Raw genomic sequence first — 25,797 nt, 5'->3', positions numbered from 1 at the left:
ATTTGTTTTCTAGGACTGCTATAATAAAGTACCACAAACTGAATGGATAAACAATAGAAATTTATTGTCTTACAGTTCTGGAAGCTACAAATCCAAAATCAAGGTGTTGGCAGAGTTAGTTCCTTCTGAAGGCTCTGAGGAAAATCTGTTCCCCAACTTCTGGTGGTTTGCAGCAAATCCTTGGCATTTCTTGGTGCATAGAAACATTACCCTCATCTTTGCCTTAATCTTCATATGGCATTCTCTCTATTTACATCTATGTTTAAATTTCCCCTTTTTATAAGGACACCAGTCATATTGGTATAGGGTCCCACCCTACCTTAGAATGACCTTATCTTAACCAATTGCATCTGATACTAGAGGTTAAACTTCAAAATATGAACTTCAGCCATAGCCGGTTTGGCTCAGTGGACAGAGCGTCGGCCTGTGGACTGAAGGGTCCCAGGTTCGATTCTGGTCAAGGGTATATACCTTGGTTGCAGGCACATCCCCAGTAGGAGGTGTGCAGGAAGCAGCTGACCGATGTTTCTCTCTCATTGATGTTTCGAACTCTCTCTCTCCCTTCCTCTCTGTAAAAAATCAATCTACACTAATATAACAAATACCGCCGGACTTCAAGCCAGCAGATTCACAACATTGTAAGCAAAGGTCAGAAACCTACTTTCAGCCTCAGAGGCCTAAGAGCTGGAGCCAAGCCTCAAAGCTAAAGCTGGCCCAGAAAAAAGAAAAAAAAAGAAAAGAAAAAACGGAGCAGTTGGGAGCTTCAGTCACCCCCAGACTGAAACAGCCCTCAGCCCCTTACCCAGACTGGCCAGGCACACCAGTGGGGACCCCTACCCTGAAGGGTGTGTGACCAGCTGCAAACAGCCATCATCCCCTCACCCAGGCTGGCCAGGCACGCCAGTGGGGACCCCCACCCTGATCCAGGACACCCTTCAGGGCAAACCAGCCGGCCCCACCCATGCACCAGGCCTCTACCCTATATAGTAAAAAGGTAATATGCCTCCCAGCACCGGGATCAGCGGAGCCATGAGGCCTCCCAGCACCAGGATCAGCGGAGCCGAGAGGCCTCCCGGCACCGGGATCAGCGTGACAGGGGCAGGCGCCCCAACCCCCTGATCAGCCCTGCTCTGTGCCTGATAGGGGGGAGCTCCCCAACTCCCCTCCCCCACGGGCCCTGCTCTGTGTGTGACAGGATAGAGCCATAACCTCCCCATAGGCCCTGCCCTGAGTGTGAGAGTGGCGGCGCCCCAACCCCCTGATCGGCCCTGCTCTGTGTGTGACGGGGCAGCGCCCCAACCCCGATTGGCCCTGCTCTGTGCGTGACAGGGTACAGAGCCCCACCCCCCTGATGGGCCCTGCTCTGTGGGTGACAGGGGGCAGCGCCCCAACCCCGATTGGCCCTGCTCTGAGCCCGACCAGGGGCTGCACCTAGGGATTGGGCCTGCCCTCTGCCACCCGGGAGCAGGCCTAAGCCAGCAGGGCGTTATCTTCCGAGGGGTCCCAGACTGCGAGAGGGCACAGGCCGGGCTGAGGGACCCCCCCTCCCCCCCGAGTGCACACATTTTTGTGCACCGGGCCTCTAGTAAAATATATTTTAAAAAAACAAAAAACAAAATATGAACTTCAGAAGGATACGACTCAATCCATAACAAAGCACCAATGTAAAAATTCTGAAAAATAAAATAAATCACCACAATATTTAGACTATCAATCAGAATGAGGATGAAATAACTATTTAGATTGTTTTACATAAAAAACTACAATTATTACAGTATCAGAGATTTTGAAAACAAATGTACAATATTTTGGAGGGGAAAGTTCAACTGAAGAATTTTGAGAATACAAAGGAATGTTTTATTTAAAACTAAATGTACTCAGTCTTTTTGTAAAGAGGAACCACTTTCAATTTCTGGAAGTTTTGTGAGATTAAATAAGTAGGACTATGAGAGGGTTCTGACAGTAAATCCCTTGGTGGAACTTACAGAGGACCATCTATACAGGCCATACTATATGGGGAAGGGGGAAGATTCTTCTCATATTACATATGAGGAAACCGAGACATCGAGAGGTTAAAAAGTGAACTCTTTAAGGGTACATAATTTATAAGGTGGTAGACCAAAGACTATAATTCAGTTTTCCTAACTCCTGCTCCAGGACTTTTCCCCATATCACAGTAACTATAATAATCTCACAGGCCAAAGGAAAGAAAGATTCCATATTAAATAACAATAAACAAATATAAAAGTTTACAAATAAGTAGTAACTTCAGTAGTCATCTGTTTTCCTATTTATTTAATGTATGATGATACTTCTGTCACCTTCCTAAAGAAGAAAAACTATTTATCCAGATTCCTAATGACTGTACAGTCAATATTTTATGGTCACCTATATGAAAGGCATTATGATAGACATCAAGGACAGAGATCCAAAAACTCTGACTGGATTTTGTGCAGCCTTAAATACTACACATCAAATATCTTTAGTCCAGAGGTGGCCTAAAATCTGTCTAAATGTATGAGGCATCACATTCTCTATTTCTCTATTATAATCAACTTAACTCACCTTGATTATATAAATAATTTTAGGTGCTTATGCATAAATTTCTGAAGGGATAGCCTTCAGTTTTAAGAGAATGGTTAAGTACAGATAAAGGGTTAACTAGCCACATGAGGCTACTGAAATCAAAATGAAATAAAATTCAGAAATCAGTTCCTCAGTCACCCTAGTCATCATCATTTTAAACAGCACAAATATAGAATAGTTCCACCAGTACAGAAAGTTCAATTGGATAGCAATGATCTAGAGATCCTAAAATATTACATCTCAAAAACGTATCAAAGAAAATATTCCAAAAATAAAGGCCTCTGTGGGTAACTATATTCATGCATGTCAACAATATACCAATAGGTCCTCATCTTTTAGCAGTCAAACCAAAATATTTGCAATGACATGTATATGGGATTGCTTCAACCCACTTTAGTGTGTGGGAGGGCGGAGGGTATATGTGCTATAGATGAAACCCATCCTAAGTTGATAATTATTGAAGCTGAGTAACAGTTTATGGGAGTTCATGATACTATTCTCTGTATTTCCTATTATGTTTAAAATTTCCCATACTAGGTTAATATAATATTTTAAGAACCCAGAAACATATTTGGTTCAATCACAAATTCACTTTTCAAGTATATATCATTTATACATATTGCCTACTTCTGAATTTTTCTTGACTCTCCAAAACTCTACTGAAACCATTTAAAAATTATTGATTAGTTCTCGCTCAAGCCGGTATGGCTCAGTTGGTTGAAGTATCGTCCCGTACACCAAAGGATGGTGGGCTTGATTCCCAGTCAGAGCACAAACATCAGGTTTGATCCCCAGTCGGGGCATGTGTGGGAGACAACTGAGAGATGTTTATCACATTGATGTCTCTCTCTCTCTCTCTCATTGTATCTTTCCCTTCCTCTCTCTAAAATCAATTTTTAAAAATAAAAATTATTAGTTTTTGACAAATCCAATGACCTTTACTGAGTCATTATTTTCCTCAACTTGAACCAGTCAGACCAGATACTTAGTATATCAAACCTCTCTCCTCCTAGGTTTTTAGTTTTGTTTTATTCTGTTTTTCCTTTAAATAGTTTCTTTTATATGTATTTATTATTATGAGCAACATGAAGTCTTTTCTGAAACTAAGTGGGGTAAAAATCATAAACCATTTAGTTATTCAAAAATATTTAGTGAGCTGCAAGCACTGTGCAATGTGCTTAAAATACAGCAACGAATAAGAAATTTATGAACACATGCCCTAGCCGGTTTGGCTCAGTGGACAGAGCATCCGCCTGTGGACTGAGGGGTCCTGGGTTCGATTCTGGTCAGGGGCACGTGCCTTGGTTGCAGGCTCCTCCCCGGCCCAGGCCCTGGTCAGGGCTTGTGCAGGAGGCAACCAATTGGTGTGTTTCTCTCGCATCGATGTTTCTCTCTGACTTTCCCTCTCTCTTCCACTCTCGCTAAAAATCAATGGAAAAATATCCTCAGATGAGGATTACCAAAAAATAAAAATAAAAAAAAGAAATTCATGAACATTACCTTTGTGGAACTTACAGACCAGATGGAAAACAGAAATTTTAATAAACAAATAATTACAACTGTATTAAAGGCAGCAAGAAGAAGTGCACAGTACTGAGAGTATAAAAAATTCTGGGAATCTAAACCACTCTGAGGAAGTCAGCAAAGGTTTCTTTGAAGAAGTAAGTTCAAGCTGAATTCTAAAGGATGAGCTGGAGAGATCGCCTTTGACTAAGATCAAGTGTGGGATAAGCTGGAGTTAACCAGGCAAAGGGAGTATGTAACAAGGTGGAGATTAGTGAAGAGCTACAAAAATGGGGGGGAAAAGGGCCAGTATGGCTGAAAAAGAGAGAGATGGTAGGAGATGTGTTCAAGATAAGAATGAGAAGATGGAAAGGAGCCCTATAATGTAGTATGGTCCATGTAGATCCTTTGGAAAGATTTCAGACTTATTCTAAGACTCATTTTTAAAATTTACAAAGGTGGGGTTGTTTTATTTTAGTTCAAAAAATTTTTAACTACATATATCATAAAATTTACCATTTCAACAACTTTTAAGTGTGCAATTTAGTGGCATTAAGTACATTCACACTGTGGTTTTTTGTTGTTAATCCTCACCTGAGGATATTTTTTCCATTGGTTTTTAGAGAATGAAAGGGAGTGGGGAGAAAGAAACATCAATGTGAGAGTCTGCAACTGAGGTACTCGCCCTTGACTGGAATCAAACCCGAGATGCTTCAGTCTGAGGGCCAAAACCCTAACCACTGAGCAAACCAGCTGGGAACACACTGTTTTTGTTTCAAGAAAGTTACTCTGATTTACATTTTTATAAAGTCCACTCTGATATCAATGTAGAGAATGGACTGAAGGGGAGGTCCAAGAATAGAGGCTGGAAGGTACAGAGAAAGCAATGTAAAAGATTTATATCTACTTTATTGCTCCTTGCTAAACTATGAGCAAGAATAGAAATTATATCTGAAGTTTTAACAGCTATATCCCCTGAAATGGATATATGACCTATAAAATTCTATGATTCTTAGAGTGGAAGCTTTAAAAAGCAAAGACATGTTTTGTATAGCATGTAACGCCTTAATGAAGTCTATAAGGGGTATCTGGGCAAGGTTTTATGCAATCTCACAATAGCAGGTCAGGATAACCAGGTAGCTCAATTCGTTAGAGTGTTGTCCCAATATGTCAAGGTTTCAGATTCCATCCCTAGTCAGGGCATATACAAGAATCAACCGCCCTAACTGGTTTGGCTCAGTGGATAGAGCGTCGGCCTGAGGACTGGAGGGTCCCAGGTTCGATTCCAGTCAAGGGCATGTACCTTGGTTGCGGGCACATCCCCAGTAGGGGGAGTGCAGGAGGCAGCTGATCGGTGGTTCTCTCTCATCGATGTTTCTAACTCTCTATCCCTCTCCCTTCCTCTCTGTAAAAATTCAATAAAATATATATTTTTTAAAAAGAATCAACCAATGAGTGCACAAAATAAGTGGAACAACAAATCGATGTTTCTCTCTCTCGTTCTCTTTTTGTTTCCTTCTCTCTCTCTCAAATCAATAAATAAAAACTTAAAAAAATAAAGAACCCTTTGAAATTAAGATAGCAGAAATTGCCGAAACCGGTTTGGCTCAGTGGATAGAGCGTCAGCCTGCGGACTGAGAGGTCCCGGGTTTGATTCCGGTCAAGGGCATGTACCTGGGTTGCGGGCACAGGATGTGCAAGAGGCAGCTGATCGATGTTTCTCTCTCATCGATGTTTCTAACTCTCTCTATCTCTCTCCCTTCCTCTCTGTGAAAAATCAATAAAAAAAATTAAAAAAAAAAAAAAAAAAAAAAGATAGCAGAAATTGCCAGGCCGGTGTGACTCAGTGGTTGAACATCAACCCATGAACCAAGAGGTCCCCGGTTGGATTCCTGGTCAGGGTACATGCCTGGGTTACAGACTCAATCCCCAGTAGGGCTTACAGGAGGCAGCCGATCGATGTCTGTATCTCAACGATGTTTCTATGTCTCTATCCTTCTCCCTTCCTCTCTTACTCTAAAGTCAATAAAGACATATTTTTTAAAAATGATAGCAGAAATACAACTTGATAGAATGAAAAAGTTAAGAAAATCTTTTGAGAATTAAATCAGAAATATAAAGAAATGAAAAAATAGGCAAGATAAAATCAGAGCATCAATCCAGGAGGCCTAAGAAGAATTTCAGAGAACTGAAAATAAAGAGGATATCATTCCAGTTAAGAAAATTTCCTGAAACTTAAGAACATTAGTTTCCAGTATGAAAGGACTAATACCTATTATTCTGTACATAAAATGAAAATAGAGCCGAAACCGGTTTGGCTCAGTGGATAGAGTGACGGCCTGCGGACTGAAAGGTACCAGGTTCGATTCCGGTCAAGGGCATGTACCTGGGTTGCGGGCACATCCCCAGTAGGAGATGTGCAGGAGGCAGCTGATCGATGTTTCTCTCTCATCGATGTTTCTAACTCTCTATCTCTCTCCCTTCGTCTGTAAAAAATCAATAAAATATATAAAAAATAAAAAAAAGAAGAAAGAAAATAGAGCCTGGCCGGTGTGGCTCAGTGGTTGAACATCAACCTATAAACCACAATTCCATTCCTGGTTAGGGCATATGCTCGGGTTGTGGGCATATGCTCAGGTTGTGAGCTAGGTCCCTGGTGAGGGGCATACAGGAGGCAGCAGATCAACGATTCTCTTTCATCACTGACGTTTCTCTCTCTCTCTCCCTCTCCTTTCCTCTCTGAAATCAATAAAAATATATGTGTATTTAAAGAAAGAAAGAAAACAGACATATCATTATGAAAGATCAAAAGACAGAGAGTCATAATGGCAACACTAGAATCTTCAAGGCAATACATTAATTCTAAACTCCACCAAGGGCTTCCAGTGTTAAGGCTTGTACAGATATTTTCAGATACACAAGACCTCAAAAACGTCCTCTCATCTTCCTTTAACTACCTACTGCAGGATATGTTCAATGTAATGAGGGAGTAAACAAAGAAGAAGAAAATGTAATTTGAGAAACAAGGAATCCATCCAACACATCCAATAAAAAAGAGAAGAAAATCTACCAATCATAAGAAGGTAACTAGTATAAATTAGAAAAGGTCAGAAAGTTCTGGGAAAGATGTCCTAAGGAGATCAAACTGAGGGAAAATCTGATGCATTCTGAAAGGTGATTTATACTGTTGGTAAAGAGTTTGGGAATAAATAAATGATGTGCATGTAAATTAAACAAAGGAAAAAAGAAAGTTAAATAGTGACACAACAGAATACAAAGAGACATGCAAGAGAATACAAGTAAACTGTATACTACATGACTCAGCTGTGAATATCATTTACCTATTAATAATGTAAAGATTAAATACCAATCTAATCAAAATGAATGATATATTTAGAGGATGGGGAAAACAACACCACAAAGTTAGTATTACCATATCAGAAATGAAAAGAGTTTAGAAAGATTAAGTAAACTGTCCAAGATCACACTGTAAACATTGGGGTCAGGATTAGAAGCAGAGCCTTATTATCTCTGGAGCTGTCTTTCTCACAATACATTGTCTTCCCAAAAAGAAAAGCTTTAACAAAGCATGGGGATAGATTTGAGAATTTCAAAACAGGGATGTTTGATATTAAAAATTACAAAATGTGGACCAGCTGGTATGTCTCAGTGGTTGAGCATCGACCTATGAACCAGGAGGTTGCAGGTTCGATCCCCAGTGTGGGCCATGCAGGAGGCAGCCAATCAATGATTCTTTTTCATAATTGAGGTTTCTATCTCTCTCCCTCTCCCTTCCTTTCTGAAATCAATAAAAATATATTACAAATAAACTACAAAATGTGTCTTCCTGGTGATATCTAACAGGATGAAGTAACTTAAGAGTGATCCAATTTAACTGTCCCACCAAAGAACAGCCTGCCCTAAGGAGACCTAACAACTAAATCAAATGTAGTATCCTGGATGGGATCCTGAAACAGAAAAAGGACATTAGATAAACTAAAAACATCTAAATAAAATACAGAATTAGGTTAATAATGATATATCAATATTGGTTCATTCATTGTAAAAAATGTACATGGGAGGTGTTAATTATGGAAGAAACTGGGTGTAGAGTATATGGAAACTCTATTATCTTTGCACTTTTTCTGTAAATCTAAAACAAAAATTTTATTTAAAAACAAAAAAACAGAATGGGAAAGCTCTCTATGTACTAATATGAAAAGACCTTTAGAGTATATTGTTAAGTGGAAGAATCAAGTCTGATATATCTTATGTAAGGGAGAACAAGAAATTATATTCATATTTGCTTGTGTCTACATAAAGAAATCCCAGAATATACACAAGAAAACATACATAATTACTAAAGGAGAAAGGGGGTGGGTTGAGAAAAATGTGGTTATATTACTTATTAATAACAAAGTTGGAGGGGGGAAAAAGTGGTCCAGATTAAAGCCATATGAGAAATGGATTAGATGACTTCTCAAAGTCTCCTCCAGCAACAGAATGCTTTAATTAAAGAATTTCAACTAAAGATGCTTAAACTATTAGTCATATTTATAATGTGCCTTCTCTGAAACTCCATGCTCCATCCATTATCATTTCTCTGAGCCTTTTAACTCTACTTTTCAAAGTAGTTGTACTCATCTCACTATATTACATTAGGAAGTATATCTTTCTTCCCCAATGAAATTTCTTAAGAGAAGGTTCTACCAAACCAATGACAGAACAACAGGGTTTTTCCAGTGTTGTTATTTTATCCTCACTCAAGGATATTTTTTCCATTGATTTTTTTTTTTTTTGTAGAGAGAGAATGGAGGAAGGGGGGAGAAGGGGAGAGAAACATCATGTGTAAGAGAGACACATTGACTGGTTCCCTCCTGCATGTGCCCCAACCAGGGCAGGAATCCAGCCTACAACAGAGGTATATGCCCCTTGACTGGAAATCGAACCTGAGACCCTTTGGTCAGACCCTTCGGGATGATTCTCTAACCACTGAGCAACTGGCTATAGCAGTTTTTAGTTAACATATGTTAAGTTAAAATATTTACTGAGCTCTTCTTATGTGCCAGGCACTCTTTTAAATACACTTGTTAAATAATTTAATCTTTACAGTAAGTTTACATGATAGACCCTATTATCTTTATTTTTAGATTAAAAAAAAAATTGAACCCTGGGTGATGCTGTCAAGTGGTTAGAGCATCGGCCCGAGCATCAAAGGGTCTCAGATTTGATTCCTGGTCAGGGCACATACAAGAATCAACCAATGAATGCATGAATAAGTGGAACAACAAATCAATGTCTCTCTCTTTCTCTCAGGTCAATAAATAACAAATCAATCACATAAGCAGAGCTCTTTAGAGGCTTCAATAATTTTAAGTGCATAACCCATCTTTAAAAAACTTTAAGTTCACTGATCTAGCCAATCTAAATTGTTCAGTACGCCTAGTCTGTCATAGTAAAATAATTTTTTTAAGTCAAAAGAACTGATGTAGCACTGGCCAGTGTGGCTCAGTTGGTTGGAGCGTCATCCCATACACTGAAAGGTTGCAGACTTGATTCCCAGTCAGCATACATACCTACGTTGCCCATTCTCAGTCAGGGTACTTACAAGAGGCAACCAGTCAATGTTTCTCTCTCACATCAATGTCTCTCTCTCTCTCTCTCTCCCCCTTCCTCTCTCTAAAATCAATTTTTTTAAAAAAAATTAAAAAATGTTTAAAGAATTATTTTAAAAAGAAACGTTAAAATTTTTTTTTAAATACCATGAAAAATAAGCAGTAATAGGCGGGGTATGTGCTTTTTCCTGATCTCACATTTCCTAATTTGTAACCTATAATATTTGTTTGTAGTAATATCTTTTTTTAAATATATTTTATTGATTTTTTTACAGAGAGGAAGGGAGAGAGAGAGAGTTAGAAACATCGATGAGAGAGAAACATCGATCAGCTGCCTCCTGCACACTCCCTACTGGAGATGTGCCCGCAACCAAGGTACATGCCCTTGACCGGAATCGAGCCCGGGACCTTTCAGTCCGCAGGCCGACGCTCTATCCACTGAGCCAAACCGGTTATGGCTGTAGTAATATCTTCTACAGTAAACGAAAATGACATTCCTAAAAGTACCTCTGCATTTCAAGACAATAGCGACAGGTAGTAAAAAATGGATTCCTTGAAGAAACTTCAGATTCAAATCATGTATTTCAATATTCCTTCATTAAACCATGTATACTACTGAAATATAAAGAAACCGTAAGAGCTTATAGGAAGACTACCAAGATTGATGTCATTTATTCAATCTGAGGCTTCGTGTACTGAAACAATAAGACCTTAAATTTTTGATAAGATGAAAAAATAGTCTAAATTTTGCTCAACTCAAAAAAAGTGTGAAATCCTGGCCAGTCTTTTTTTTTTTTTAGTGAAATGGTGAGGACAATAAATTACTGGGTTCCCTGTCCCAGCTAAGCATCTGCAGTAACCCTGAATACAATCAAATAATGTAAATATAAAATGTTATGGTTAAACCATTAATTATAGAAGGAAAAAATTTAGGTCTCTCCATAGCAAAGATTAATATAGGTTATAGCTTTGTTTACTTTTATATTCAACCATTCATTCACCAAATATTTCAAGTACGTACTATGAGCCTGGCACTGGGGATACAATGAACAAAACAAAAAAAAAGTTTTTAATCTTCAAGGATGGGGGCTTGCTTGTATTCTGCTGTGGGAAATAGACAAAAACAAACACATAATATACTAATAAAAGGGTAATATGCTAATTAGACTGGGAGACCTTCCAGACATCCTTCCCGACAAAGCCATGGTGGTGGGGCAGAAGTGGTTAGGGGCAATCAGGCCAGGAGGGGAAGGCAGTTGGGGGTGATCAGGCAGGCGGGGGAGGGGGAGCAGTTGGGGTGAGCAGGCTTGCAGGGAGGGCCAGTTGGGAGCAAGCAGGCCGGTGGGGGGGGGGGGGGGGAAGGCGCGCAGGCGGCAGTTGGGAGTGAGCAGGCCAGCAGTGGGGGGCAGTTCAGGGCGATCAGGCCAGCGGGGAGGGGGGGGGGAGCAGTTGGGGGCGACCAGGCTGGCGGGGGGGGGGGGGGGGGCAGTTGGGGGCGAGCAGGCCTGCAGGCAGAGTGGTTAGGGGCAATCAGGCAGGCAGGAAATCGGTTAGGAGCCAGCAGTCCTGGATTAAGAGAGGGATGTCCGACTGCCGGGCCTAAATCAGCAGTCGGACATCCCCCAAGGGGTCCCAGATTGGAGTGGGTACAGGCTGGGCTGAGGGACACCCCCCCATCCGCACGAATTTCATGCACCAGGCCACTAGTAAGAATTATAAATGTGGTAAATGCTATTAAGGAAACAAACAGGCTTTACCACAGATTAGTCTCTGAAAGCTGAATTGTGTAATTCTAAAACCTAAAGATAAATAATTCATGAAGAGTTACATCAAGATGACATGGATTCTAAAGATCTTTACTAATGTACAAAAATTACAGACATTGCCCATAAAAACAAAGATCAATCTGTCATTGTCAAAGCTATTGGATGGCATTACTTAGAAATATAGTAACCTCAAAAGATATTAACCTCACAGTTACATAGAGTTAAAAATAAGAAGCATATAAACAATCCTAAAAAATATTCTAAGAGGAGCTTAAGAAGATAGGACAACTAAATATGTTATCCAGAAATTAATGCTGAAACAAACAAACAAAAAAAGACAAAAACTAAGGAAATCTGAATAAACTATGGACTTTAGTTAATAATGTATTATTAGTTTATTAATTGTAACAAATGTGCTATACTAATGTAAGATATTAGTAATACTGAAAACTGGGTGGGGCTATATGGAAACCCTCTGCATGATCTTTTCAATTTTTCTATAAGTCTAAAACTGTTCTGGCCTTGGCTGGGTAGTTCAGTTGGTTAGAGCATCATCCAATATACCAAGGTTGTAGGTTCAATTCCTGGTCAGGGCAAAAACAAGAATCAACCAAAGAATGCATAAATAAGTGGAACAAGAAATCAATGTCTCTCTGTCTCTGTCTATCTGTGTCAGTCTCCCTCCCTGTCACCATCCTCCCTCCCCTCCCCTCCCTCTAAAATCAATCAATCAATCAATAAAAAGAAAAGAAACAAGATTATACTTACTTCAGGAAAAGTCATAAGCAAAGAGAAGGCTACATTTTTCCTTGGTAAGAGGGGGAGGGAAATATTATGTTGAAAAGGAGAAAAATAATTTCTCAGGTCCAACTGGAAGCAATTTTGCAACTAATACTAACCTAGTTAGTGTTAGTATACATAATTCAAGTTCGGAACTTGTATCAGTTATCTTCTTTCCAACCAAAAAATAACAAATGTTTTCTATAACCTAACCTTTCTATAAGACAGCTAGAGGGTAACTCAGTTTGAAGAGTTGGGAGAAACTAATCTCTCAATGAGTGAATTCTAAAGATGACCATGAAAAGTGTGAGAAAAACAACGGATTATAATCTCTAAACTGCCAAGTATCAAGTTTGCATAATACAGCATAAAACTGGAATTACCACAGGAAGTAATTTTCGACACAACCATCACAATATTAGGATCCTGTATCTAACACAAACTACAGCGACAGCAGAAGCCTGGCCAGGTAAATGAGATAACAATTTCACTTATCAGATACTCTGGAATATTAAGCATAAAAGAGTCATTTAGCTGAGGAGATATTACATATTAAATCTAATTTAGAAAACTAACAGATGAATCAATCCCTACTCCAACACTCTCTAACCTAACCCCAAGGGAAATCCTCCAAACAAAGATGTTCGTTATTCTCAAACCTTCTCTCGCAGGAATCGAGATATAGGATTGGAAAATACTCAAGAAGAAATGGGATAACTAACAGTTTCCCCAGCAATTCCTGTTTGCACCCCCGTGAGGACAATCAGACACTGCTTCATAGAGAAACGAGAAAAAGGAGAGGTGTGATGTGAAAAATTCCCAGCAAAACGATCATGACATAGCATCTGGCAGAGGTCGGGAAAGCACCAACACTGTCAAAAGAACTGTCAGGAATGAAAGTCAAGAGAAGAAAAGGAGGTTTTCCAACAAGCCACAGCCTAACCCAAGGGGCAAAAATCGCCACTGCTGCCGCCACTCCCCCCCCCCCCCCCCCTACTATTCCATCCAGTCGCCTCCAATTCAGATACCTCTCCTCTCCAACCCAGACGAATTCCCCACCCAGGTGAAAACTATCCAAGAATTTTATTCGACCCCCACTTCCCTTAGATCCGCACTTCTCAGGGCCCGGCCTCTGGGGAAAACAACGCCCAGATCCCACCCGCCTGGCCCAAGGCTGCAGGGGGCTGGTTCTCAGTTCCCGGGAATGGGCCTCGCCAGGGTGGGCCTCACGGAGCCCAGGCGCTGGGACAAGAGCCAGGAATAAGGGTGGGGCTCCAGGAAGGGGGCTGGGTGGGTGAGACGACGGAGACCGAGGGAAGAAAGGGAAGGACAGGAGGCTGGGGCTGGGCGGAGTGGGGAGGGGGACCGACGGAAGGAGGCCGGGCTGCGGGGAAAGGAGACGCCGGAGCCGGGGACGAAAGGGTCAAAATCCGACTGACGGGTGGAAGCGAAAAGGCACCGGTGGCTCAGAGGGGTCGGTGAACCCGGGGGAGGGTTGGGGGCGGAACCGAGCGCGAAGGCGAGGCCGGCAGGGAGCCTCCGAGGACGGAAGGGCCGCGCTGGGGGCGGTGCGGGGACGCTGCAGCCAGCAGCCAGGAGTGGGGGAGCCGCGCACTCACCGCTCTGCTCCCCCAGGAACACCAGCTTGAATTTCCTCAGCGGATTCCCGAAGTCTCCGCCCGTGGACATGATGGAGCCGGAGGAGCGACTGCCGCCTCAGCCCAGAGACCTCCCGGACCGACGCTGCTCCCACCGGTTGACGAAAAGGGCGGGTGCCGAGCTCTCTCGGCCCCTGCAGGGCCGGGCGGCGGAGCAAGGCTGGGGCAGGGCTCCTCTTCACAGACAGGCAACCGTCGCCGCCGCCTCCCCGCGAAGTCGCCTAGCACCGAGCGAGGCCCGCGGCTGGGTAGGGCAGGAGGGCGGTATCGGAAGCCAGCGGTGTGCTCGGCGTTCCCAAGGCTAGCGCCGTGTCGTCCTCAGCACCGGCGCGGAGACTGGGGTGGGAGGCGGAGGGTGGCGGAGCCGGAGCCGCAGACGTCTGGGACCTCTGACACGCAGCGCCTCAGTTCCCACCGCTGCCGCCGCCGCAGCCCAACCTGCTGAATGCGCGTGCCTCAGGCGGCGCAGGGCGAGCCCGGGCACGAGCCCGCGCCCCGCCGGCCTTGGCGTGCGTGCGTTCGGCGTGCGTGCGTGCGTGCGTGCGTGCGTGCGCGCCATAGCCGGCGTCTTCCTGGTTCAGCCAGCTCTCCCGGCTCCTCCCGCGCAGCTTAGACGAGAGCCTGTTCGGTTTCGACTCCAGTCAGAAGCTAGGAGGGGGCGGGGCGGAGCCGGGGGAAGTGAGGCGGGTGGAATCAGCAGGGGGAGGGGGCGAATACGTCACATACGTGATGAGCCAATCGGAAGAGACCAAAGGCGGGACGGGAGCGAGGTGGCGGCGCAAGAACGCGCGCTGCTCTCGCTGGGGAGAAAGCGTCGTGTCGCGGCGGCCATGCGAAGTGTGGCGCCTCGAAGCCCGAGGGCGGGGCAGTAAGGTGGGGCGGGGACGGGGGCGGAATGGAGGTGGAATTGCGCCCTGCAACGTATTAATGTGGTCGGGGAGCCAAGGTGTGAGCTAGGTTCCTCTGTCTATCCCGAGCCTTCAGGCGGGCCTCACAGTCCTCAGCTCCGCCCTTCACCCGTGCACCGTCCCTTGTTCTTTCTTATCATAAATCATCACACGAATTCTTACTAGGTACCTTCGGCTGATGCTCCCAGGAGTTTCATAACTACTAGAAGAAGGGGCCCCCAGTTTTGCAGATGAGGAAAGCAAAGCTGAGGAAGGAAATTACTTCACAAAATCCACAGAACTAAGGTGGAACCCAGGTACTGTTTTTTCTCCCCACAGAGTCTTTGCAACCTCCTTTTCGATAAGCCCATCACTCTTCTGGCATGACCTAGCGTGGTCATGTTATGAGTCTGCCTCGGATGTTGACAGCTCTAGGTGACTACCGCCTTCTACGGTGCATTCTGGTGAAACACACCCCTCACTGCACAGACAGTGAAATTGAGGCCCGTGTAGGGGGAAAACACACACACACACACACACACACAAACAACTTTGCAAAAAGGTCGCACAATAATTCAGAGGTAGAGCTTGATGGAGCCCAAATGTGGGGAAGGGGCTGGTTTAAAGACCATCCATCCCTCCTAAGCAGGGCTTGTAAACCTGCGACATGGACCTCCCTTCAAGCAGACATCTGAAGCATGAGCATTTTTCTTTGGAGAGGATCCACGGTGTGCAGCGGATTTTCAAACCAGTTCATGACCCAAATACGAAGGTTAATGTCACAGCTAAGAGGAACCCAAGGAAAAATGACAACTAAGTGTAATGTGAATATAACGAACATGACAGCGAAACATGACAACAAACCTGAATGGGATCCTCTACTAAAAAAATAACATACAAAAACTAAGGAAATCTGAATAAAGAGGGGCTTTAGTTAATAACAATGAGCAATATGGATTCATTAATGGTGGCAAATATATTAATGTAAGATAGAAGAAACAGCGGGGGAGAGGTATATGGGAACTTTCTGTACTATCTGCTCAAATTTTCTGTAAGCCTAAAACTTTTTAAAAAAAACAAAGCCTATTAATACAAGATTAATAAACAAAAGATTAAGAATCATTGAATTAGAGAAATTTGTATCCACATCTCACCATACTTCAGTCACACATCACCACTCTAAGAGACAGCATCCAAAAAAATAATCTCTGTCCTTGACGAGGACAATTAAAAACCTGGTATCAAGCCCTAACCGGTTTGGCTCAGTGGATAGAGCGTCAGCCTGCGGTCTGAAGGGTTCAATTCCGGTAAAGGGCATGTACCTTGGTTGTGGGCACATCCCCAGTAGGAGGTGTGCAGGAGGCAGCTGAATCGATGTTTCGCTCTCATTGATGTTTCTAACTCTCTATCCCTCTCCCTTCCTCTTTGTAAAAAATCAATAAAATATATTTAAAAAATAATAATAACTGGTATCAAAAGTACTTCCCAAGTTGATAGTAAAAAATAAGTTCCGAGAACTCAGAACACAGAACGAAGAAGAAAGAACTCAGAAGAAGGAACCTACACAGACAGAAGAACTTCGCTGGAGAGAACATGGCAAAAGATCCTGCACTGAACCTGACTACAGAAATTGGCAAGAGAACCTGACTAGAACCTGGTAACAGAACCTGGCTATAGAACCTGGCTGGAGAACCTGGAGAACCTGGCTGGAGAACCGAGCAAGACAACATGAACACAGAACCTGGCTATGATGATCAACTGAACGCTGTCTCCATGTCATTCCTTCTTCACCGACTCCGTCTACACCTTTGGGGACCCCTGGACCTGCTGGGGCCGGACCCCGGCACATTGCCAATTTTATTTATTAAATCTAGTAGTTTTCTGGTGGAGTCTTTAGGGTTTCCATGTATAATATCATGCCATCTGTGAATAATGAGAGTTTTACTTCCTCCTTTCCAATTTAGATGCCTTTTATTTCTTTTTTTAAAAAAAATTGTTTTATTGCTTAAAGTATTACAAGGAGTATTGCATATGTCTCCTTTTTTCCCCCCGCCCTTGACAACCACCTGGCCTCCCCTACCCCCCAGTGTCTTATGTCCATTGGTTATGCTTATATGCAAAAAAAAAAAAAAAGTTCCTATTTACCATATCCAAAACATATTTACATAAATTTTCTCATTGTCTGAGGACTATTACTTACTTAGCTATACCAACCAAATGCCTTCTCAAACTTGGAATAAACTGCTAAACTATAATAAATTCAGGGGAAGAATAGAGGTTCATAACGTATCATCTGTTCTGGCCTATGAAGACAACAGTTATGTCCTCAAACTATCTTCTCTATCAACATTTACTGTTGTTCCTCTCAGCTAAGTGGCAAAAAAAAAAAAAAAAAAAAAATGGAACATGCATCTAAAACGAAATGGTAAAACTCTGAGTCGTGCTATGAACATTTGAATTTTTAAAAAATATATTGATTTCAGAGAGGAAGAGAGAGGGAGAGAGAGATAGAGACACCAATGGAAAGAGAAAATCATTAATCGGCTGCCTCTTGTAGAACCCACACTGAGGATCAAGCTTGCAACTGGGGCATGTGCCCTGACCAGGAATGGAACTGTGACCTCCTTGTTCATGGGTTAACGCTCAACCACTGAGAAACACTGCCCATGCTGAACATTTGATTTTTTAAAAAATGATTTGCTTTTAAAAGGAGCTTGTCAGGTTTGAGAAGGCTTTCCCAACCAGTAACTCAGAACCCTGGCACACACAAAGAACAGCCAAGACCAAAAGACTATTTAAAAAGAAAAGCTCTTGCAAATAAGAGTAGCTATTTTTTCTTTCTGATGGTTACCAGGTTTTCCTTGTTTTCTGAAATTGCCTTTAATGTAACATCTGAGGATTGAACTTATAATTACTTTGTACTTCCTCCAGAACTTTATGAATCAATTCCTCCATGCTGCTTTGGTCTCTGTAGTCACCTAGACAGGTGGTGCTCTTCCTATTATTTTGAAGAGAAGTGTGGTATAACCCACCTCAGATGTTTTAAGGTAGCATTTTGCATTGACACATATAAAGCCTCATTCCCTTCTGAAGCTACATTCATATTTACTGACTAATGTGTGTAAATCATACCTTTTGCCTTCAGAGTAAAAAGTTACATATTAAGTGCTATGGAGTTCATCAAATGGAGAAATTACCTGGGAGAAGGAAGAATTAAAGAGGCCTTTTTCAAGGGTGCTTTTACCAACACTTTCACTTCCGTAGTTTTCTACACACTGTTCTCTTCTCCCCTCCCTTTTACTCCCCAATTTCTACACATCCTTCAGGTATCATCTTTAAAAATTCTTCAAGACTTCTTTTGTCTTCTCCCATCCCCAGCAAGTGTAAGTATCCCTGACTGCCCTCCCATTGTACCCTATTCGTCCCCATCATTTAATTATTATCCATTGTCATTCTTCCCCACCTGACTGTAAGCTCCATAAGGTCAGAGCTCAGGTCCTGTATCCCCAACGTTTCAGAATATTTGCAACATAGTAAGAATGCAACAGATATTTGCTGAATAAATAAAATAAATTAGAAATATTATTTTTAGCTTTCTATAAAGGTTTGAATGGAATTCTGGCATGGGGAGATAGAAGGGCAAGAACATTTTAAAGAAAGAGAACACTTTAATGAGAGGTAACAGCTTTTTAAAACGTTTTTATTGAATTTATTGGTGTGACATTGGTTAATAAAATTATATAGGTTTCAGATATACTGTAATATATCATCTGTATATTGTATTGTGTGTTCGACACCCCAAGTGAGCAAGGACAGCTTTTGGGACACATATGTAATACCGTTTGTAATACTTTAAGCAATAAAATAAATAAATTAATTAAAAGGAAGAAAAAAAAAGGACAGCTTTTGGCAGCTCAAATTGAAATTGCCTAGAGCACTTTCTTTTATCAATTTAAAACAAACTGTTCAGTTGAAGCCCATGAATGTGCCAGGAAGCTACCACTTAGAAATCCTATATAATAAAAGCCTAATATGCAAATCAATGGAACGGCAGAATGACGTGTGAAATGACCGGTTGCTATAATGTGCACTAACCACTAGGGGGCAGACACTCAATGCAGGAGCTGCCCCCAGCTTGCAGGCCCCAGGCCAGCCAAGGCAGGTGCCAGCAGGGGTCCCCTGATCACCCCACCAGTCGCCCCACAGAGGGAGGGGACTGGCAGTGGCAGGCAGCAGTGGGGGGTGGGGCTGGCTGGCAAGGGGGCACCATCCACCCTGATCGACTGTTGGTTGACTCCTGCAGAGGGAGGCAACTGGTGACAGGGAGCGAGGCTGGCAAGTGGGTGGCACCAGGCCAGCCAAGGCGGGTGCCAGCGCCCCCTCCCCCTGCCAATCGCCCCACAGATCAGCCCTGATCGCCGGCCAGGCCTAGGGACCCTACCCATGCACAAATTTTGTGCACCCAGCCTCTAGTTGTAATATAATTACAGCTTTTCTTTCCACCCCGAGAGATAACAAAGCTTCATTTTTTAAAAAATATTTTTTTATTGATTTCACAGAGGCAGGGAGAGAGAGAGAGAGAGAGAGAGAGAGAGAAACATCAATGATGAGAGGGAATCATTGATCAGCAGCCTGCTGCAGGAGCAACCCAGGCATATGCCCTAACCCGGAGTTGAACCATGACATCCATAGGTCAATCCTCAACCACTGAGCACCAGGCAGGCGACACAAAGCTTCTTAAAAGAGGACTGAGATTTTATCATATTCCTTGTGTCAGACACTATCAACAACAACAACACACACACACACTCCCACAATATGTATTTAAAAAGACAGATACTTTCCCAGGGTCCCTTTAGTTAAGACATAGGCACCTAACTTTATGTGAGCTAGTGGCAGATGAAAGAAATATCCCAGAGACTTCTAAGATAAATTTTATTCCCCAGTGAAAAAAGATAGATGAGGAAAAACTGCCATTTACCTGCCATATTCTTATGTTTATATAAGAATATATCTAGAGCTCAGACATCTTGTGAATATTAATATGTAATCCTGAAGGAAAAAGCCAATCCATTGATGATGGCTAAGCAGAAAGCTAAAAGGCATCAGTGAACCACTAGCCTTACTCTGGATTTTTTTTTAGCAAAATAGAGAAGTCTTTATATTTAATAATGTCTTCATAATATGTCTCTGTCATTGTTACTTGCAGCGGAAAGCATATGACAGTCTCATCTTTCAATCCCTTAAAACGCTTTGCACATGCCTGGCTGGTGTGGCTGAGTTGGTTGGGTAGTCCCATGCACCAGGAGGTTGCTGTGTGCAGGAGGCAGCCAATCCATGTGGTGCCCTCACATTGATGTTCTTTCTCTCTTCCTCTCCCTTCATCTCTCATTAAAAATCAATAAACTATTAAGAAGAAGAAAAACCCTACCTCGCACAGTTCCTTGAACATTAGCCCAGTGGTCGGCAAACTCAGTCAACAGAGCCAAATATCAACAGTACAACGATTGAAATTTCTTTTGAGAGCCAAATATTTTTAACTTAAACTATATAGGTAGGTACATTGTTATTAACTTAATTAGGGTACTCCTAAGCTGGCCTTTGCTAAAACGTCCTCAATCTGATTGAGGTACGTTCACTGAGGTCGACCCCTCCCAACTCCCCCATCCACACTCGTATTGGATACTTGTTTCGTCTATCTCCTTTCCGAAAACCAACTTCTGGGCATGGGCCACGAAGTTTCAATCGCACTGTACGTGCGTGCCCACACGTGGTATTTTGTGGAAGAGCCACACTCAAGGGGCCAGAGAGCCACATGTGGCTCACGAGCCGTGGTTTGCCGACCACTGCATTAGGCACTCAATATTGTGTGTGTGTATAATTCAGTAATAGTTATCAAACTGGAATTGCCTTTTCTATTTACTACTCCCTAAAAAAAGTATTGCTCTTGGAGAGGCAGTAAATCAATAAAAGGAGAAAAACTGTCTAGGTAAAAGTGCTGAAATCATATGGCTCATATTGGAAACAAATAATAGCTTTGGCAAGAATTCAAATTCCATCAAATGTGAAACCCTTCTAACCCACTATGCAGGTTATTATAATCATTGATACTAAAAATAAGTGGGTCAATATACGAAGCATAAAAATGACCAATGCTCAATAATTCAAGGTGACCAATTAAATGAGCACGACTAAGACAAGGTATATTTAAACAACTTTCATTTTTTAAAGGACTAGAAGGAAAAAAAGAGGAGGAGACCTCATGGCAAAGCCATTTTCCAAATACCTTGACCTACAAGGATGTGGCATGGGAGAAATATAAAGTTTATTTAGTCAAGGAGGAAGAGAAGGAATGGTCCTTCCTGTAATTATAGCCAACTTTTTAAATCTTTTATACAGGCAATTTATAAGCTAAGTCAGAAGATATTTTTGCTACAGCTTGATCTACAGAATCTATTTTTTGATAATTCCATTTTGTTCTCTTCATGTGAATCATGGTTCTTGGTATGAATAATGTGATTTCTCAGAGCCTTAGATGTGGGGTGTTACTTCCAGGCTTTGAAATTGCAGTGAAGGAAGAGGTTCCTTTTTTTTATACTAGTCCATAATGTGTAATACCTGACACATTGCTGGAGCTCTCTTCTCCTCATACTCTATCCCCCACAAATAATAAAGTCTCCTCTAAGAATACAGAAGAATGAATCACTCCACCTGCTACTAAGAGATAATCATTCTTTGAGTAGAGGAGAACAATTGCTTCTACTTCTGTTTATGTAAAGAACAGAACATCTTAGGACAGAAAAGTGAGGCTAATACTGTTTACACCAAAATGCCAACAGACAGCACAGCCAAAATGTAACTTGCCTAAGATGCCAAGAGAAACCATCTTTTTGTGAATATTTCTTCACATTTTTGGATAGCACAAAGTGACTAAAACTTTATTTTATATAAAAGTCAAAAGATATCAAGCCCTGGCCGGATAGCTCAGTTTGATAGAACATCGTCCTGATATGACAAGGCTGCAGGTTGACCTCTGGTCAGGGCACATACAAGAAGCAAGCAATGAATGCATAAATAAATAGAACAATAAATTGATGTTTCTCTCTCTCTTTAAAAGTCAATAAATTAAAAACATTTTTTAAAAAGATATCAAAATCATTGCAGCAGTTTGTAGTTGAAACTAGCCAGTGAGATAATAAACCACATTATTCAGAAAAACTCAACAAACTTCCAGTTTTAGGATGGTAGATTAAAGATGTTTCTGTCTCCTTCCTTTTCTGAAATTGTTCCAAAACAAGAATGAAAAATAAAAAAAGGAAACTCTGCCTTTGATATCTGTAACCCAGAACCATAATATTTTAAGTTTGGAGACAAAGATAGATCAGTGGTAACTGACTACACAGAATATAGAAAATGCTTACTGAAGGGGAAGGTAAAAAGAAGCAAGCCAATCAGCCAAGCAGAACCCCAGAAAGGCTCAGGAACGTGAAGCACCAGGTACCACAACAGTGGGGGTAAGGAAAGAAGTCAAAAACAAGGGAATTGTATCAAAGACTATATAAACAATAGTTATAAACCTGTCCCTCTCTATGGAGGTTCTGGACTCAGATAACCAAGCATAATTGAGTACTAGGGTGAGGTGCTGCCAGAAGATAGCAGGATTAATCATTAAAAAAGAAAAGGCGGGGGAAGAGGTGTGAGGGATGCGGGAAGAGACTGGACAAAAATCGTGCCCATATGGATGAGGACAGTGGGTGGGGAGTGAGGGCGGAGGGTAGGGTGGAAACTGGGAGGAGGGGAGTTATGGGGGGGGGGAGAGAGGAACAAATGTAATAATCTGAACAATAAAGATTTAATTAAAAAAAAAAAGAAAAGAGGACTCAAACAACATTGTACACTAACTAGCCCTGACATCTATAGACTGCTCCATCTAATCACAGCAAAGTGTATAATAACCCAAGTGCACATGGAATATTCTCCAGAATAGACCATATCTTAGGCCATAAAACAAGGCACAGTGCATTTAAAAGGACTGATATCTTACAAAGTATGTTCTCTAGCCACAGTAGAATGAAATCAGAAATCAACAACAGAAGGAAATTTGGGAAATCCACACATACGTCGGCATTTAACAACACACTCTTAAAAAAATTAAGTCAAAGAAGAAAGCACAGGGCAAGTTAGATAATACTTCAAGATAAATGAAAAATGAAACACCGCATATCAAACCCATGGGAGATGCAGAAAATTTTACAGCTATAGATTCCTATATATTTTTTAAAAAGGCAGACCTTAAAACAACAGCCTAGCCTTTCATCTTAAGAAACTAAAAAAAAAAAAAAAAAAAAAAAAAAAAAGACAAGGAAGCAGAAGGAAGGATATAATACTGATTATGTAACAGGACAACCAAGGGGTCTGGGCTGCCTGTCACTACTTGAGCCACTTCAGAAGAGAAACAGGGTTGAATCATATATGAGTGTTTATTCCAATAATGCCAGCAGGATGGGAGAGCAGCAGGACATCCACAAAAATCTGTTCTACCCTCCTCATGAACCAGCTGCTTATATTGGGTAGAGGGGCAAGGATTACATTGGAAAGTAAGAATTACAGGCATGGGAAAGTAGGCAAGTTATGATGGTTACAGGCAATAGGGCTGGGGGTAGCAAAGAACAGGTGCCTCCGGGCACCTCTGGGACCAGATTACAGGCAATAGGGGCTGGGGTGTGTGTATGTGTGTGTGTGTGGGGGGGGTGGATTGCAAAGGGTAGGTGCCTCTAGGACTAGACTGTTTCAGCCACGAGGTTGTAAAATTTTCCATAATGATAGACAGCTCCCAGAAAGGGAGGATGGATTACATTCCAACGTTAGCTCCCATGTCCCAGGGCATGCAACTCTCAGCCAGCTTAGAATGTGCTTTTTCTAATCAGAACAGAACAATCATGGTTAACAGAGCATGATTAATATTTCTTATAATTATAGCTAGTCCTCAATATTCTATTTCTTCCCCTAATAATTAGAACAGGAATATGTGAAATAAAGAATAGAAAGCAACAGAGAAAAATCAATGAAACCAAAAGTTAATCTTTGAAAAGATTAACAAAATCAACAAACCTTTGGCTAGACCAGTGGTCGGCAAACTGCGGCTCTCGAACCACATGCGGCTCTTTGGCCCCTTGAGTGTGGCTCTTCCACAAAATACCACGTGCGAGCGCGCACATACAATGCGATTGAAATTTCGTGGCCCATGCACAGAAGTCGGTATTTTGTGGAAGAGCCACACTCAAGGGGCCAAAGAGCCGCATGTGGCTCATGAGCCGCAGTTTGCCGACCACTGGTAGACTAATCAAGGCAGGGAGAGGGAAGAGAAGCCTCAAGTTTCTAAAATCAGGAGTAAAAGAGGGAACATTACTACCAAAAAGATTGAAATAAAAATGACTATACAAATTAGATAACCTAGAAGAGGCACGCTCTCCCTCGGAGAAGCACACCCATGCCTTTCTTTTCTTCCTCTTCTCCTCCCCAAGCATGTTACCTTTGCCTTTCTCTCTCCAAAGCTCAAGGGCCCTACTTTTGCTTCTGTAACTTGTTTCCTGCACCTATGCAGCCCAGCTGGCTCACTTCTACAACCTCTGTAACTATCTAAATAAACTCCCTCTTATAATTTGAAAGCAAACAAACAAACTAACTAGATGACCTAGATCAAATTCCAAGAAAGACACAAACTACCAAAACTGACACAACAAGAAATCTGAATACACCTATAACAAGTAAAGAGATTAAAATTAATAATAAAACAATTTCTGAAAACAGAACTTGGCTGGAGATCCTGGACAGAACCTGGTGAGAGAACCTTGCTATGCTGATCAACTGAACCTGTCTCCGTGTCATTCCTTCTTCGCCGACTCCGTCCACACCTTTGGGGACCCCTGGACCTGCTGGGGTTGGACCCCAACAGATGGTGCCCAAACAGGGACCCTTAGGACACAGACTCACCTGTGTGGATTCCAGACCGTCTAGTCTGACCTTATGTCTCACCGCTCTCCGTCTCCGCCTCACCCAAGCACACCTGAACAATGCCCATCTGCAGCAGATGTGCAGCCCTGAGCTGGAACAACCTGTCCATTGGGAGGATCACATGTGCCTCCTTTTTGTCTGTCCATATGTCCCAGCTTTGCCCCACATCTCCTTTCTTTTTTTTTTAAAATCTGACTACTTGTTTGCTGGCTCTTTGGCCTTTCTTCTTCTCTCCTGAACACAGCCTTTTCCAGAATCTCCCTACCCTACTGTTCCAGGAAGGGCACCTCCCTTTTCTGCCGTGACTGGGGGTGTCTGGTATGTGCCCCATACGTGGAGTTGTCTTGTGCCAAGAGCTTGATATCCTGGGCTGAGAAAGCCCTGTCCTGGGACTCTCCTTTGTCCAGTATTGGCCCCTCTTGTCCTTGTGTCCCTTGTGTCCCCTTCTCACAGTCCATTTGCCCACAGCTGTTGCCTGGGCTTTCTGTTCACGCTGAAGTTGAGGCCTCGTGGTGGCCGGTACCATGGATCTGTCTCTCGCCCAATGGTGTGAGCTGGGCCCTCCCTGGAGAAGAAACCTGGGTTCCCCAAGAGATGTGACCAGAGCTGGGGCCCCGCTAGCAGGCAAGGGGAGCCCAAGGCAGGTGCTGGGTGTGGAGGCCACAGGGGCATAGGCTACCAAGGAGACAGAACTGAACCTCTTGCAGGGGGGCGCTGCCCCTCCCTCATTCACACACCTCACATCATCCTGCTTGGCCCCAGAGGATGGCTGGTTAGCCAGAGATGGATAAGATTCCTCAGGGAAGGAACAACCTACGACAGGCACAGTCGCAGAGGGGCCATCAGAAGACAACTTGGGGGTCAACAGAGGTGGGGCACAGACCTACACCCCCCCAACTTTGCAGTGGCCTGAAACCCTCACCCCTTCTGAGGGAGGTCTCCTGCCCCCATGGCTGCTTCACTTCCCACACCCAGCTCAGATCGGGAC

The 25,797-nt window shown here is 42.6% G+C and overlaps 1 protein-coding gene across 3 annotated transcripts in view; it reads right to left on the bottom strand.

Annotated features, from left to right (window-relative positions):
- RAB6A (RAB6A, member RAS oncogene family) overlaps positions 1 to 14,411 on the bottom strand; it is a 45,740-nt gene extending 31,329 nt beyond the window's left edge. The window contains exon 1 of one of the 3 annotated variants that reach the window (XM_036325026.1): positions 13,870 to 14,411. In XM_036325026.1, coding sequence (XP_036180919.1) covers positions 13,870 to 13,939 — 70 coding nt within the window. In that variant the 5' untranslated portion in view covers positions 13,940 to 14,411. The remainder of the gene's footprint in view (positions 1 to 13,869) is intronic. The other 2 variants (XM_036325027.1, XM_036325025.1) reach the window with 2 other exon arrangements.
- Positions 14,412 to 25,797: the final 11,386 nt, after the last annotated feature.

Source organism: Myotis myotis, unplaced genomic scaffold (genome assembly GCF_014108235.1).
Source record: "Myotis myotis isolate mMyoMyo1 unplaced genomic scaffold, mMyoMyo1.p scaffold_m19_p_10, whole genome shotgun sequence".
NCBI classification, from domain to species: domain Eukaryota; kingdom Metazoa; phylum Chordata; class Mammalia; order Chiroptera; family Vespertilionidae; genus Myotis; species Myotis myotis.
This window is presented reverse-complemented; position numbering and strand designations above follow the sequence as displayed.